Genomic DNA, 17,308 nt, shown 5'->3' with positions numbered 1-17,308 from the left:
TTTCTATGTATTTCATTGAGTCTTAAAGTAAATAAATATGAAATTGGTATCCTTGATCTCTGGACATAAATAAAAATAAACAAAATAGTGTTTTGCTTTGAAGTTATTCATTCCGACTGGATTCTATCGTTCTAATTTTACTCAGCAGAGAGCCGTGCAGCGTTTGGAGCTGTGTGAACAGAACGGAGGACGATTTTCGTTTCTTTCTCGCAACAACACAGGAGTCCCAGTTAGTAACTTTAATCCACAAAAAAGTGACTCACGATTGACATATTCAGGGATGAAAGTGGTGAAAAACAAAAAAAGCTGAAACCCAAAATTACCCCCCAACACCACCCACATGAAAATGTTTGAATTCTAGAAACTCTGAAATGCAATCTGGGACTACTCCAGACAATAAACTGCAGTGAGTGCAGCATCCATTTAGGTGAGGAAAAAAAATACAACTTTCCTTATTCAGATTCATTCTAGTAGTATTCTGCTCTTACTAGGATGCAGCAGTTTTCTAGTTTGGCAGATAGTTCTGGAGGAAATCACTGAAGAAATTAACAAACTGAAAATATGGTTTGACTGAAACAAACTGTCATTAAACTTAAATAAAACAGGGATGAAATGGAGGTGTAATAGTCACTCGGTGTTCACAGGAAACACATATATTTCTATATGTATTTATTTATTTATGTTAGTTGCTATTATATATTTCCTGTTGTGTTTCTATTCAAGTTCTTTTTGTCTCTTTCTCTAAAATTGTATATAATAATCATTAGATTATTAATATATAAGCAAAAATAAATTTAATAAATATACAATTTGAAAACAAATGCACCCAAACGTGATGACAGCTGCAACTGCTTAATGCTAACTTTTAACATTGAAAATGCCATAGACATGCTAACGCGAAAGCATCGCTCCCGTTTTTAAGTTATAAAATACATCTATCAACTGTTTCAGAAGACTATAACAGGTCGGTTTAACATAGAAAAGGTAAATAATACTCACAGATGTATGCTCTTTAGGGTTTTAGCGGGGGGAAATTAAGCGAAAGAAAGAATAAACAAAGCAATTGATCGAAGCATTGCTTCAATCTGCGAACCACTGCTTCGATTGGTTCAAGGTTCAAAGCCGCACTGCAGAAAAGTTGATTACGGACCCGCTGCAGGGTCTGTAATCAATGTAGAGAAATGATCATTTTCCTGACAAACACCCCCAAAATAACGGCCACTCTGAAGGACCGATAACAGAATCATTAAGCACAAAGCTTATTGATGTCGGTGGATTGAATAATTTCTTAACGATACCCAAAAGGAACCAGTTCTCGATACCCATCCCTAGTAAATAGGCAAATCACCCAGGCCGAAGTCACCGAGGTGGTCACAAATCTCCTTGGTGACAAGGCTCGTGGGGTGGACGAAATCCGTCCTGAGTACCTTAAGTCTCTGGATGTTGTGGGACTGTCCTGGTTGACACGTCTCTGCAACATCGCGTGGCAGTCGGGGACAGTACCCCTGGATTGGCAGACCGTGGTGGTGGTCCCTCTGTTTGAGAAGGGGGACCAGAGGGTGTGTTCCAACTACAGGGGGATCACACTCCTCAGCTTCCCCGGAAAGGTCTATTCCAGGTTGCTGGAGAGGAGAATTTGACCAATAGTCGAACCTCAGATTCAGGAGGAGCAGTGTGGTTTTGGTCCTGGTCGCGGCACACTGGACCAGCTCTACACCCTCCATCGGGTGCTCGAGGGTTCATGGGAGTTCGCCCAACCAGTCCACATTTGCTTTGTGGATCTGGAGAAGGCGTTTGACCGTGTCCCTCGAGGTGCCCTGTGCGGGGTGCTCCGGGAGTCCGGGGTCCTTTGCTAAGGCCTATCCGGTCCCTGTACGACCACAGCAGGAGCTTGGTTCGCATTGCCGGTAGTAAGTCAAACCTGTTTCCATTGCACGTTGGCCTCCACCAGGGCTGCCCTTTGTCACCGGTTCTGCTCATTACCTTTATGGGCAAAATTTCTAGGCGCAGCCAGGGTGTAGAGGGGGTCCAGTTTGGGAAACACAGAATCTCATCTCTGCTGTTTGCGGATGATGTGGTCCTGTTGGCTTCGTCAAACCAGGACCTGGGGCAGTTTGCAGCAGAGTGGGAAGTGTCCGGGATGAAGATCAGCACCTCCAAATCTGAGGCCATGGTTCTTGAACGGAAAAAGGTGCCTTGCCCTCTTCAGGTCGGTGGGGTGTCCTTGTCTCAGGTGGAGGAGTTTAAGTATCTCGGGGTCTTGTTCACGAGTGAGGGACGAATGGAGCGTGAGATCGCGAGTACAAGCGGCCAAGATGAGTTTCCTCCGCAAGGTGGCTGGGCGCTCCCTTAGAGATAGGGTGAGGAGCTCTGTCACTCGGAGGAGCTCGGAGTCGAGCCGCTGCTCCTCCACGTTGAAAGGAGCCAGCTGAGGTGGCTCAGGCATCTTTTCCGGATGCCCCCTGGATGCCTCGCTGGAGAGGTGTTCTGGGCACGTCCCATCGGGAGGAGGCCCCGGAGAAGACCCAGATCACGCTGGAGGGACTACGTCTCTCAGCTGGCTTGGGAAGGCCTCGGGGTTCCCCCGGAGGAGCTGGGGGAGGTGTGTGTGTATGCGGGAGGTCTGGGCGGCTTTGCTTGGGCTGCTGCTCCCGCGACCCAACCTAGGATAAGCGGAAGAAAATGGATGGATGGATGGATAGTAAACAAAATCCTGATGACTATCAACTAAAAGTTTAGACATAAAAAATTCCTTAACACTTTTCTTAAAAACATCTTTAGTCCTTAACAATTTAACAGAAACAGGGAGATCATTCCATAATTTAACGCCAGTATGACTAAAAGAATTCTTACTGAAACTACCAACATGATTAACAATGAAAGATGCCTGACTGTTTCTGGTACGGTTGATAGAAGATAACTGAAAATTAGATTTCATATAATCAGGAGTGTTGTTATTATAGATGTTATACACATGACTTAACCTTAGCTGACTTACTCGATACTCAGTCGGTAACATACCAACATGTTTAAATTCTTCAGCCCCTAGGTGACTACGTGGGGCGAAGATTAAACATAAACCTAATAACCTTATTCTGAGCCACTTGAAGTCTGGATTTAAATTTCTTAGACAAACCACTGTACCAAGCAGAACAACATAGTCAAAGTGGCATTGAACCAAGAGTTTCTTAGTTTTCAAATCAAATTTTCGACCATTTCTGTATAAAAGTTTCACTTTGTTTGAACATTTTAAAACAACTTTATCTGAAATAGCATCGCCTGAGAGAGATTGGTCCAAAATTATGCCTAAATAAGTTACTTGCTGCTTTGATTCAATGTCAACTCTGCCGCACTTGACTTATAAACTATTACACTTTTTTTAGCCTGCGCTTTGATGCAAACGGTACTGATTCCGTTTTACCTAGGTGCAATGATAGCTTGTTATCTATCACCCATTCTTGGACTGCGGCAAGCTCTGTACTGAGGGTCGCCTCTATCTCCGACATGTCCTTGCCAGAAACAAGCAGTGCTGAGTCGTCTGCATAAAGCAGCAACTTACACTTGACAGCACCAGGGATGTCATTGACATAGATCAGAAACAGAAGTTAATTGTGACTACAACAACTTAAACAAAAAAATAAAATAAATCACATATTGTGTCGTAAAAAAACAGCAGCAGCAGGTGGGCGGACGTCACTGTTATCTCCATTTGGTCCCTCACATCCCTGACAAGGACTAAGCGGATGCGAACTTCGGAGGACAGCAGGCTCCAGGTAGTGGGTCTTCTCTGCATCCCTCATTCAAATGCTTCAAGAGACAGAACATTCTCCACAAGATTGTAACAGAAAGCAGAACAGACTTAGCCAGTGTGTGCTCTTCTTAGCTGCACCTGTACTCTACTGTTCCATGAGTGGAGGCTGAGGGAAGGTTTCTTCGAAAAATGGCCATCATCCATTATTCAGTATGGCTACTATTGGATTGACAATAACAAAAGAACATCTTGTCTGATTGGGAGAAAATTCTTGGTGGTGAATTGAGGGAGGCTAGAGGAAGCTTCATTTTGGAAACGTCTGCTCCTTGTTGTCCAGCATGGACGCCAAGTGCACCATCTTTTTTTTTTCATTTCTATGTAATAACTAAAAATCGCCTCATCAGATTGAAACAATCTTAGTGGTGTATTGCGGAAGGCTACAGGAAGGTTCCTCTTGAAAATGCCTATCATCTGTTATCCAATATGGTCACCGTGGACACCATCTTGATTATTGCTTCCACCCAATAATTAGAATGAAACCATTTCTTGGTGGTGTATTTGGGGATGTGCATGAAGCATCCTTTTGAAAATGGGGGTCAACAGACCACACACCAGTTGTAAAGCAGCAATCCTTTCATAATACAAATAGATTGTGTACCATATTTAAAAGCAGCAGGTGGATATGGCACAATTTGCATTGGTCTACTCTCTAAATGATTGATTCTTTAAGATGTGGGTGTGGCTTTGAGCTACTGAGGATTTGATTTTATCACAGACAGCACAAACACAAAGTAAGAAATAAAAACACAATTAATTAGTGGTTTGGAAAACATGGACATCATCCAACCACAGTGGTGTCAAAAGTACACACATTTATTACTTAAGTAGAAGTATAGATACTGCAGTTTAAAAACACTCTGGTAAAAGTTGAAGTATCAACTTGACCTCTTTACTCAAGTAAAAGTGAAAAAGTATGTGCTCCAAAACCTACTTAAAGTATAAAAGTATAAAGTAACCTTTAAAAAAAAAAAAAAGGTAGATGCCACTATATGAATTGAAAGCTTAATTTAAAAACTGATTCGTTCTACATGTGGCCCAAGACCCAAAACCCCAAATTACCCCCCAACACCACCTGCACGAAAATGTTTCAATTCTATAAGCTCTGAAATGCAATCTGGGACTATTCCAGACAATAAACTGCAGTGAGTGCAGCATCCATTTAGTGAAGGAAAAAAAACCAAAAAAACACAACTTTCCTTATTCAAATTCATTCCAGTAGTATTCTGCTCTTACAAGGATGCAGCAGTTTTCTAGTTTGGCAGATAGTTCTGGAGGAAATCACAACACATTGAAAATATGGTCTGACCGAAACAAACTGTCATTAAATAAGACAGGGATGAAGTGGAGGTGTAAGAGTCACTAGGTGTTCGCAGGAAACATGTATGTATGTATGTATTCATGTATGTTCATTGTTAGTTGCTTTTATATTTTCTGTTGTGTTTCTATTCAGGTTCTTTTTGCCTCTTTCTCTAAAATTGTATATAATAATCATTAGATTATTAATATATAAACAAAAATACATTTAAGAAATATTAAAATTTGAAAACAAATGCACCCGAACGTGATGAGAGCTGCAATTGCTTAATGCTAACTTTTAACATTGAAAACGCCATAGACATGCTAACGCGTTAGCGTCGCTCCCGTTTTTAAATTATAAAATACATCTATCAACTGTTTCAGAAGACCATAACAGGTCGGTTTAACATAGAAAAGGTAAATAATACTCACAGAAGTATGCTCTTTAGGGTTTTAGCGGGGGAAAATTAAGCGAAAGAAAGAAAGAATAAACGAAGCAATAGGTCGAAGCATCGCTTCAATCTGCGAACCACTGCTTCGATTGGTTCACGGTTCAAAGCAAAGCCGCGCTGCAGAAAAGTTGATTACAGGCGCACATGACGTGAAATATATATATAAACATTAAACTGAAGCCAAGAGTAACGAGGCTGTTTGTTTTAAAAATGTAAGGAATAGAAAGTACAGATACTTGTGTGAAAATGTAATGAGTAGAAGTCAGAAGTAGGCAGAAAAATAAGTAATGGAGTAAAGTATAGATACCTAAAAAGTGTACTTAAGTACAGTAACGAAGTATTTGTACTTCGTTACTTGACACCTCTGTCCAACCATGCACCTTTTTATCATTGATATTTTCCTGCAAACTATCAGCAGACTGTTTCCTGCACGTTCACACCCACAGGATGCAACGTGCTGCCAGCCAGCTGCATTCCTCTGTTTCTGTCTCCCCTCTCTCACATTTCCTCTGGAAAGACAGCAGACAGGTGTAGCAGGAGAGGAGACAGATGGTAGGAATGACAGGAGAAACATTTTAGGTGGAGGAAATGAGAATCTGCAGAAGATGAATCCGCTGTAGTCACATTTTCTTTCCTGATGTCAGCTGGCTGCATAAACTCCAGCGCTGCAGTGCATATGTCCTCTGTAATAAGCCTTTTTGATGCTGTGGCCTTGCAGATGATAGCCACGGCGGAGAGTGTGACAGCTTATAACGTCCCGATGATGGAGATGTCATTGAGCCGCAGTGTTTTATGACTGACCGGTGCGCCTGTGGCAAAGATTGAATTCCAAACTCTCATCTTCTACATCCTGCAGTGCATGTAATGACACCTGCAGCAGTGCACAGACACATGCACACTCACGCATACTGTATGCAACAGCGCATTCCTCCACCAGCAGCCTGCTTCATCTGTCCCAAAGTGTCCAGGAGAAGCAGTGGAGTTGCTGTATCGATTCAACTCATTGTTACAATACAGCTAGATTGATTGATTGATTGATTGATTTTTATTAAAGTGTCATGCACCACTGGTGCCCAGCCCGCATGGACTTAAGACACTCCATATACAAAACAAGATAACCACATACATGTCACAATTCCACAATTTCAAGATACAACAGGGTACAACACCTGTTGCCTCCTTTCCCAGGCTTTACAGACAAAAACAGCAAAAGCAATTTTTTTTTTAAATCCAACTCAAGATTTTCTCCTCAGAAAACCAAAACACATTTACATTATTTTTTTGCACACACTGAAATAAACAAAGTCTTAAATCAGAATACAAAGGACAGTAAAGAACAAAATGATACTCATCTTCCACAATATCAAGGTCACAAAAATACAAACTCTCTCCTGTTCAGAAAGACCCTTATACCTGCCCACTTCCACTGGCAGAGGAAGACGACCAGATCTTATCTGGGCACAAAGGGACCGTTGTTTCCCAGACAAAGTTAACTTCACATAAGGCTCAGTCTGGTATTCCTACTTAAATTGTAAATAATTCCTTAGTTTTGTTTGCTTACAGCTGTCATTTTTCCATTGTATTTTATAATAATTGAAAAAAAGTTTTAAGAAATTTAAATTCCACTGCAATTTATTCATGTAAATGTACAAATGTCAACAAAAGTTGCCCAAAAGTCTTATGAAGCACTTTCACAATGGCAACAGTGGTTCAGAAAAACTTCAAGTATTTAATTTTTTTGTTAACTACAGGAAGAAACCTCAAGCAGACCAAACTCAGTGTGGTGTCCATCTGATTAATTTAAATAAAAGCATAGGAAGGAATTATCAACTATACAGACATAGCAATGTTACTGCTAAAAACTGGCGGGTCAGTATTTCACCCCATCACAGTTTTTCTCCAGAGTTCATAAGTGTTTTGGTTTTTGGATGTCCCAGGTTGCTTGGGGTCACCACTGTGGATCTGCTATGTGGAAGAACACATGCACACTTCCTGGTGTTCCTAATCAGTCTCTCAGCCAAGTACGAATCAAGACCGACTCTGCTGAACTGATGGGATCAGGTGTGCACAGAACCAGATGGCGTCACATTCCAATACAGGGCTTAAAGAGAGAAATTTCCTCAGATAAGGATGTTGCAAATGATTATGTCCAACCTGGAAATAGAAGTGTTACTTCTTCTGGATGAATGAGTGGAAAGTCAGTTTTTGCTTGACGGGATATTTTGATTTCCTCTCGTCCAGCATTTAGGCAACATGGAGACATCCCTCTTTGCACAGATTTAGTTCACACCAAAATTGTCCAAGTATGCTGGTATAGCCTTTTGTGTAAAGGTTTACACAAAAGGCTATACCAGCACCGCAGAGAGGGCGCCAGTGGACCTCAGTCTGCAGTTCATCTCCACCTTAAAGACACTAACCACACGTTTGAGGACAAGGAAGTTAAAATATTAGCCAGAGAGAAGAAATGGTTTGAGTGAGGGGTCAAGGAGGCATTCTTTGTGAAACGTTTGAAACCCAGCCTTAACCGGGGAGGGGGTCGGAGGCACGCTTTATCCCCTGCAGTTTCAGTCTTTTGTTCATGGTAATGAGTCATTCACGTCATTAGCAGAGTCATCAAGGGAGCCATCAGGAGAGGGACAGCTGCCCTGTCATTAGGAAGGTGCTAACTAGAGCACAATAGGTGCTAATTAGAGCTATTGTTTAGTCACCAGCCTATAGCAGTCTGCCTCTCGGTAGGAGGGGTCTGGTTAGGTTTAAAACTCCAGCTTTTGTGACTTCTTGATTATTCTTCTCTACAAGAGTCAAGACAGAAGTCAGACCACCAGAGCAAGAATTTTAGCTGAGGAAGCTTCTGCGATTTGAAGCGAAACGTCCTCGCGTCAAGCAACCCAGTCCAGTCGAAGATTCAAGCTTCTCTACTATGGAAACTACCTGGACAACTGAGAGCCTACATGGAAAAAAGCATGATCCAGACTTACATTAGATAAAGAAAAACCTACAGCACTTAACTGCTAGTTGATCTACAGTTATTCTATATATCTGGTCAGTAATGATATTAGTTGCTTAAAAAGCCAAAAGAAAAGTTTAGATATTATAGTATTGTGCTACAAAGTAATTTGACCAGTAGATGTCAGGATCACGAGGAGTTGCTGTAGTGACACCGAATGGAGCAGCCAAAAGAAGATGATGTGAGTATGACACTTCTAGTAATGAAGCTTTTTGCAAATGCAGGAGTCATGGCTTTGACACGAAACAACACTTAAATGAGATGAGACATTTAATCTGGTCATATCTAACACCGCTCTCTGATTTTTTTTCCTTTGTTATCTTTTATTTTTGTTCCCAGTTATGATGTTGTGTCATTGTTAGCTGCGTTGGACTCCACTGCATATCCTAGTGAGATGCTACAAAGTGCTGGTTCATGGCATAGGTGGGCTTGTCTAATGTGTGCTTCAAATGTACAGATGCCGGGCCTCAAGATTGAAGTGCAACTAAGACTGGGTATATTTATTTAAAGCAGAAACATTATTTTCCATATTTTCCGGCGTGTAAGTTGCAGGTTTTTTTATTACTCCGGTATGACTTGTACTCTGAAAAGTCATGCATTTATTTTATTACAAATAGTATTTAATAAGTACAAAAAAAATGTATGATCCAGACATACAATAGATAAAGAAAAATCATATGTAATTATAACTATTTATATGGAGTTGTTCCAGAAATCAAAGCACTTAACAAAACAAACGCCAATAATAGAAGAATAAATGGCAATAAAAATACACTACAACAATTTACAAAAAAATCCAAAATTAAAAATCTGATTAATACTGAAAAAAAAGCGTGCAACTTATACTCCGGTGCAACTTAGACTAAAAAATAATGATAGTTTGATTACAGGATGGAGAACAGTCAGGATGGTAGAGCAAGTTGCTTGTTGCTTGAACGTAGTTGATGAAAACACACATGATACCATGTCCAGATGATACAACAAGCACAGTAGAAAAACTAGTCACATTTTCAGAATTTTAGTTTTGCCTTGGTACTGAAGTGTCGGTTCTCATAACATCCCTGCTACAAAGACGTGTGCTTCCTTGCAATTGATTAGTTTGTAGACTGGCTCGCACCTGACGTTAGGAATTTGTCACCTCCACTGGTACTATTGTCTGAGGCAAGAGAGGAAATGTATCCACACCTGGATCCTGCCTGGATTGCAGGCTTTATCCAGACCCCGGTCAACCAGATTGAAGCACACACACACACACACACACACACACACACACACACACACACACCACACACACACACACACACACACACACACACACACACACACACACACACACACACACACACATCTGTGTGCACTCTTACCCAGTATTAAGAGTTTTGTCCTTGTGCCTTGTCTCCATTTCAGTCAAGGCCTGCTCTACCTCTAGATGGTCCATTGACTCTTGTATCTCATAAAGGTAGTGCATATAGTAAAACCTATATGTCCTCTAGTCTGTTGCAGCCTTAGCGCTCATATAAAGGCTAATGGGCCTTGTGGATACGCTCTAAAAGAAGAGACTGATGAAGGTCCATAGCTGTAAAATGTGACAATGACCAAGTGCTTGTCGGCTCTGTTGTTCCTTGTCAAGGATGATGTTGTTGTTAAGTTTGATGTTTACTTCCGCAGAAGGTCTCCTTTTCCTGATGTATTTTAAACCCTGCCTGGTTTATTGCCCTCTATGTGCACTCTTTCATTTTGAAACTTTGCTTCTCTCCAAACCCTGCTTGCATTTGTTAAAAAATGTTGCGGCAGGGTTATTTAACTCCTCACAATGCCATGAAACTTACATAAGTTTAAAAAATGCATGATATAGTGAGATAAGACAAAATAAAATATTGAACATGGTTGGCTCCGGCCTGGGATAGATGTTGTTTTATATCTGGGTTGAACCAGATAAAGACATGAAGGTATTTCTTCTCACAGTGTTGCCACTTTGATTGTCCTTCCTGTTTTTCAGCAGTTTGGTTTGTTTCGCTCTTCCAGGTTATTTTCTACAGACACTGTTTCCCGCCCTCTCAGCGTTCCTTCCAGGGCTGCATGCAGGCCATCCTGGTGGACGACCAATCCGCTGACCTGCACGCTTTGGAGAAAGGCACTGTGGGAGCCTTTGAGAACGTCAGCCTGGACATGTGTGCAATCATAGATAGGTAGGAACAACACTGTGCACACAAAATCAAACACATAAAACAAAAAATACTTTTCACACCAAATCATGGAAGCACTTCCTGTTCCTGGTAACTCCTGTCCAAGATGTTGTTCCCATGTAGTGTACTATCTCATCTCTTCATCTAGCTTCACGAGTGTTGGATCGAGTTGCAGCTGGAATGATACCCGAGCTGTATGATGTGATATACCTATATCACAATATACCCATTGTGATTTGGTACATATCACAATACACCAACTGCGATTCAATACATATCACATTGTACCAATCGTGATTCAATACATATCACATTGTACCAGTCGCGATTCAATACATATCACAATGCACCAATCGCGATTCAATACATATCACAATGCACCAATCGCGATTCAATAAATACCACAATGCACCCATCGCGATTCAATAAATATCACAATGCACCCATCGCGATTCAATACATATCACATTGTACCAGTCGCGATTCAATACATATCACAATGCACCAATCGCGATTCAATAAATATCACAATGCACCAATCGCGATTCAATAAATATCACAGTGCACCCATTGCGATTCAATAAATATCACAATGCACCCATCGCGATTCAATACACATCACAATGCACCCATCGCGATTCAATACATATCACAATACACCCATCGCAATTCAATACATATCACAATACACCCATCGCAATTCAATAAATATCACAATGCATCCATCGCAATTCAATACATATCACAATGCACCCATTGCGATTCAATAAATATCACAATGCACCCATTGCGATTCAATAAATATCACAATGCACCCATCGCGATTCAATAAATATCACAATGCACCCATCGCGATTCAATACATATCACAATGCACCCATCGCGATTCAATACATATCACAATGCACCCATCGCCGTCTGAATAATCCAAATGGTTTCCACCTGGTTGTCGCCCAGTTTCTGGCAAAATTTGATGCAGTTGCGCTGCTCCAATCATTCTGCCATTTTCCATGCAATGAAAATCCAGCAAGAGCACAACACATGTCCTCACACAAAGGCTGCTTACCAGCAAATGACGCAATCAACAGGCGTGAAGAAATTCACGCATGCGCACAAAGGTTCAAGGTTGGCTCATGCAAGCACACGTGATTCAAATCCATCAGGTTTTTGCAAAAAATAAAAAGGTCCGATACTTTCTAACAGACCTCGTATTATGGCGGTACGCACACTCTGATTGGCTGATTCTGGTCTGATATTTTCCCATATCAGACCATTACAATGACAATTGCTCCGGATCACGTATCAGATTTGCAACTTTGTTCCAATTTTCACTGTGCAAAATAAAACAAAACAAAAAGCGAACAAAGAAATTATGAGGGACGAAGATGACCATATAGATTCGCACCGACAATGAAGGAGCAGCAAACTTGTCATCGCCATGACCATTAAACCTGAGGGCACAAATAAAATTCACTTTGCCAATCCCTAATTTGGACATTATATACTCAACAAAAATATAAACGCAACACTTTTGGTTTTGCTCCCATTTTGTATGAGATGAACTCAAAGATCTAAAACTTTTTCCACATACACAATATCACCATTTCTCTCAAATATTGCTCACTATCACAGATTTAGACTGGTTTGTGAACAATATTTGAGAGAAATGGTGATATTGTGTATGTGGAAAAAGTTTTAGATCTTTGAGTTCATCTCATACAAAATGGGAGCAAAACCAAAAGTGTTGCGTTTATATTTTGTTGAGTATATAAGCATCACTGAGGTTTGTAAAAGTTTTAAAAGTGATGATAGTTCACAACAGTGGAAGCTGCGTGTAGGGTAATAATATTTTCTGTCTCATGTGGAGTTCTGCTCTGCACGTCGTCGTCATGCTCATCATCATTACGTGTCATCTGCGGTGTTGCTGCTCCGGTTGGTGTCAGGTAAAGCAGCATGTTGCGTTATCTCCACTGCTGTGGTGATGGAGCTGCTGCGCACATGGTGCTTCGGCTGAGTGTAGGAAAACATTATGATGGATTTTTTTTTTTATCCCTGAGCTGCTTCTCGATCGCTGAGGAGAAAATCACCAAATATTTACCAATTATTGTAGAATGACGCGGCGAGTGAATGATGCCTCTGTCCCAGAAGAAGACAAACATTATTTTTTTGATAGAGGTTGCAGTCAGAGATTTTACGAGCAAAAATCTGATCTCAAGTTTACTGCAGTGTGTTTCTGCAGCTTATATGAAGCAATATTCAGATATAATATGCACCGGCACCCACTGTGACCCTTACCTGGACTAAAGGGGTTTAGAAAATGAATGAATGCTGTCTACACCTTATGGAGGACATCAGGTGGATGGAGATGGAGGAAGAGGTGTTGCAGGGTTGAGGGGTGAAACTGCTTCACCTCAGGAGTTGCTGCTGCTACTCTTGATGATCTTTGTGGACACTTTGATGCTTTGCACGCAGATCCATTCCCTCACCAGACAACGTCCTGCTTTTGCCACCTAATGCATCTACCATCATAATAGAAATCTGTCAGATTTGTGCACACGTGACTACTAAGGCAAAGACAGATTACACTAATTGGTTGATTTGCTCAGATTTAGATCATGTTGATCACAAAGTGGAGTTGGACACATCCTAAATGCTCATGAGCCATGAGCTCAGACTGCGCTCAAGTGAATGTGAAGATAGGGCCCTTAATTATCATATTTTCTGGAATACGTCACACCCGTTTAAAAAACAAAACAAAAACAAACCAAAGCAAGCCTCTTGAAGAGGAAAAAACTAATTGCACTTTTTTTTTGTATGTAGAACTCACTTTTTAGCACGCAGATTCAGAGTTAAAAATATTTCCCAGCTGGATTCGAAACAGCTCCAGACCCCCAAGGAAGAGTTGGAAGATGTGGTGTCCAAGGATAGAGAAGTGTGAGCTGAGCTACTTTACTTTTGTGCCACCACAAGCCAGTCCCAGATAAGCAGCAGAAAACATGAAATGATTCCCTGAGGGCAACTTTAACAAAGGACAGGAATTGAGTGGCACATGTGCACAACACAGTGTGTGCTGTTACTTAACATAAGTAGTTTCAAATAAAAAAAAAAAAAGATGGACAGATTAACATGCTTTGGACAACATATTGGATGTTATTTGACACAATTTGGGCAAAGGAAATCAATAATATGGACAAGGTTGGAGAAGTGAAGTGTGGATTTTTGCAGGACGCTCTCAGCTTGTGGGGTGTACCAAAAGGACTACTAAATTACAACTAGAGCACCACGCTCATAGAGATTAAACCTCTGCCAACACTAGTTTCCAATTCCACAAATTTTTACCTTAGAAAACATTTCCAAGGTCAAAGTCCTGTTAGAGGTTGCTTTTCATAAGCTAAAAGATACACAAATATAGATCAAAAAGACTTTTCAATATTAAAATCAAGTATCCTTAAATCTGCATAAGGCTCAGATGTGGATCAAACATGGTCTGTTCATTGAGAGTGCTAGTTTGCACCTCATTGTCACAAATGAGAGTGATTGAGGCACTTTTGATTGAGATATAATGCAAAATGTTCACTAAATGGGCTTTTCAATATTAAATTCCAATGTCCTCAAAATTCACAATCTGGATCAAACTTTGTCAGGTGATCGTGAGTGTCAGTCTGCACCTCACTTTTCAATATGAGAGTAATTGGAGCATGTTTTGATTAAGATATAATATAAAATATACATTAAATGGGGTTTTCAATGTTGAATTTAAATGGCCAAAAATCTGTAATATGGATCAGATCCAAATCAATCATTGCCACTCAAGATACCAGCCTACATAATGCTGTCAAATATGAAAGAGATTTGATCTTTTCTGACAGTTAGGAATTTTGAATATTCAGTCATTTTAAAGATGGGGAGTTTTCCAGTTTTCAAAGATTTTTCCTGACTTTGACCCCTTGATCTATGACTTTGAAAATTGAATCAGTTCTTGTCTATCAGGATATGAATATGAAAAATTGTGGGCTCCAGGCTGTTCACAGACAGGACAACAAACAAACAAATGGGGCAGAGATAATAATGTCTTGTAAGTTTTCAACCTAAAAGGACACTAATGAGGATAAACTAGCTACATTTAGGTGCACATTTGATGCTCCATCAATCATAAAAGCAACTTGTTTTTACTTTTGTAATAATGGAGCATTTGGCAGAACCTGCATTAATAGCAAATTCCCACCAGGTGGAAGTGTTGTTGGCATTTCAAGAACCAATTTCAATTTCAATTAATTTTCATTTATATATACCAAATCACAACAGAGTTGCCTCAAGGCGCTTCACACAAGTAGGTGAACCTTACTAACCTCCAGAGCAGCAGTGGTAAGGAAAAACTCCCACTGAGGAAGAAACCTCAAGCAGACCAGACTCAAAGGGGTGACCCTCTGTTGGGCCCATGCTACAGACTAAATTACAGAACAATTCACAAAACGAATATACAGGATCAAACTTAGTCTATTCATGGAGGAGTGCCAGTTTGCACCTCATTGTCATGCAAAATGTACACTAAATGTGCTTATCAATATTCAAATGCCCACAAAATCCACAATCCAGATCAGATCTGGATTAAACTTTGTCAGGCGTTAGTGTTCTTTGATTCCAAATCAGATAGCCCTATTATAATTAGGATTAGTAATGAATGCATGGTTAAGTTGCAGGACCCCACACGCCCAAAACCTGTGTTAAAAAGACTTAAGGGCCTTTCACACTGAATACATCAGATGCGTCAAATGCAGAGTAGACGGATTGGCCTGAAGTATGCAGTGTGAAAGGCCCCATTATACTCTGTAAATTACAGTATCTGTAATCAGTTCTATCCATTCCTGCTGGATGTGGACAGATATCAGTGATTCCAGCTCATGCAGTGTAAAGGTCACAGCAGTACGTCAGCACACATAACCATCTTTATTCCAGAAACTCCAGTTCAAAAGGTTTTTAATGTTGTTTTTCAGACTACTAATTGTGCGCAACTCTAGTTTTTTTTGCGGGTTTTTTGTTAGTTTTGTTTTTGTCTCTGTGTGGGTGTACTGCTAATTACATGTCATTTGTGCAAGGAATTGACAGTGTAACCACTGCGGTATTTTCATTTAAAGACAGAAAGTAATAAACACTGATCTTCTTCAAATATCAAACATGAGGCTGGGAGGTAGGAAGTAGAATTTCCCGTCTTTCCCAGTGCGGAGCGGAACACAGTTGGAGCTCCTGCACAGCACGTCCTGTCGTTGGCTCACTGCAAGCATTCATTACAGTTTGACATTTCAATTTATTTTCTTGTCAAACGCTGGGCAGACACATTGGGATGGATCTCACCATTTGGAATCATCCACCTCTCGTGTTCAACTCGTGTCTCTTTAAATTGAATCGGGTAGCTAGGTGCAGAATGTTTTAACAGGTTTGGGCCGCTTTCATCATCACTACACCTTTGCCAAATAAGGTGCTATTGCTCTTTAGCCACACCTGGGATGTCAAGAAGGTTGGAGATGTTGATGATGAAGAAGTGCAAGAGACCACTCTGACCGCTATGAAGGAAGCTTGAGTGGTTGTGATTGGAGAAGCAGTGCAAACAGTCAGAACCTGCAGAGAAGAATTAGTTGTATTTCTCATTGTGAGATGAGCTGTTTTTTGGCCTCGGTGGAGGTCTGCAGTCTAACCGTACTTTGAGAGCAAATTCTTGACCTGAAATAATGATGGCGGGTTTCTGTCCTTGCTGGTTGCAGAATTGTTTCAAATTTTTGTATCTGAGCCTTGCAGACGTTGAGGTGGGCCCTGTGCTGCCAAGGAAGATGAATGGGTGCAGTGTTACTACCTAACTAATCAGAATGCCTTTAAAGGTGGTTCGATAGCCCTGTCTGACCTCCTTTTGATCATTTGATCAATGCCGTTCCACTGCGTGATTGTTTCGGCTGAGGTGGTGCAAGGAGAAGAACAACAAAATAACACCCAAACTCAAGCTGATGCGCACAACACCCAATGTGTGCACATACAGATTTCTCACTTCCACACCGACACGCTATCTGTCGACTTAAACACAAGATCTTTGAGGTTAACATCTCCAGGTTCATTTTTTTCTCCATACAGCGCAATGCTTTTTGTGGCATGGGTAGCTCAGTGGGATAAGGTATTGGGCTACCAATCTGTGGACCTGGAATTGATACCTGGTCCTTGGATAAGACACTTCATCTGTATTGTCTTGGACACGGAAATAACTTGTAGTGGATTGATGATCTGTCTGGGCGAGTCATAGAGACTCATTAGCTATATGATACAGCATCTGGGGATAAGGAACAGCATCAATGGGCCTCAGTGCAAATCAAGTACTTGGGGATCTCAACACATTACATGTTAAGAATGCGTCTTCTTCTTCTTTTGCTCTTCTTCCTCTTATTAGCCCCGTTAGGGGGCACCACAACAGGGCAATCATTTCTGTTTCACCCTGTCCTCTGCATCTTCCAGTGTCACTCCAACCACCTGCATATCCTTCCTTAGCACAACCCTAAACCTCCTCTTTGGCCTC

General features: G+C 40.9%; 1 protein-coding gene across 1 annotated transcript in view; it reads left to right on the top strand.

Moving 5' to 3' along the window:
• Positions 1-17,308, top strand: part of cntnap2a (contactin associated protein 2a) — a 1,233,088-nt gene that overhangs the window by 741,153 nt on the left and 474,627 nt on the right. Inside the window, 1 exon segment of the mRNA XM_034162408.1 lies at positions 10,606-10,755. Within this exon segment, the coding sequence (XP_034018299.1) occupies positions 10,606-10,755 (150 nt within the window).

This window comes from Thalassophryne amazonica, chromosome 1 (assembly GCF_902500255.1).
Source record: "Thalassophryne amazonica chromosome 1, fThaAma1.1, whole genome shotgun sequence".
NCBI lineage: Eukaryota > Metazoa > Chordata > Actinopteri > Batrachoidiformes > Batrachoididae > Thalassophryne > Thalassophryne amazonica.
Note: the sequence above shows the minus strand (reverse complement) of the source record. Positions and strands in the feature narration are given on the sequence as shown.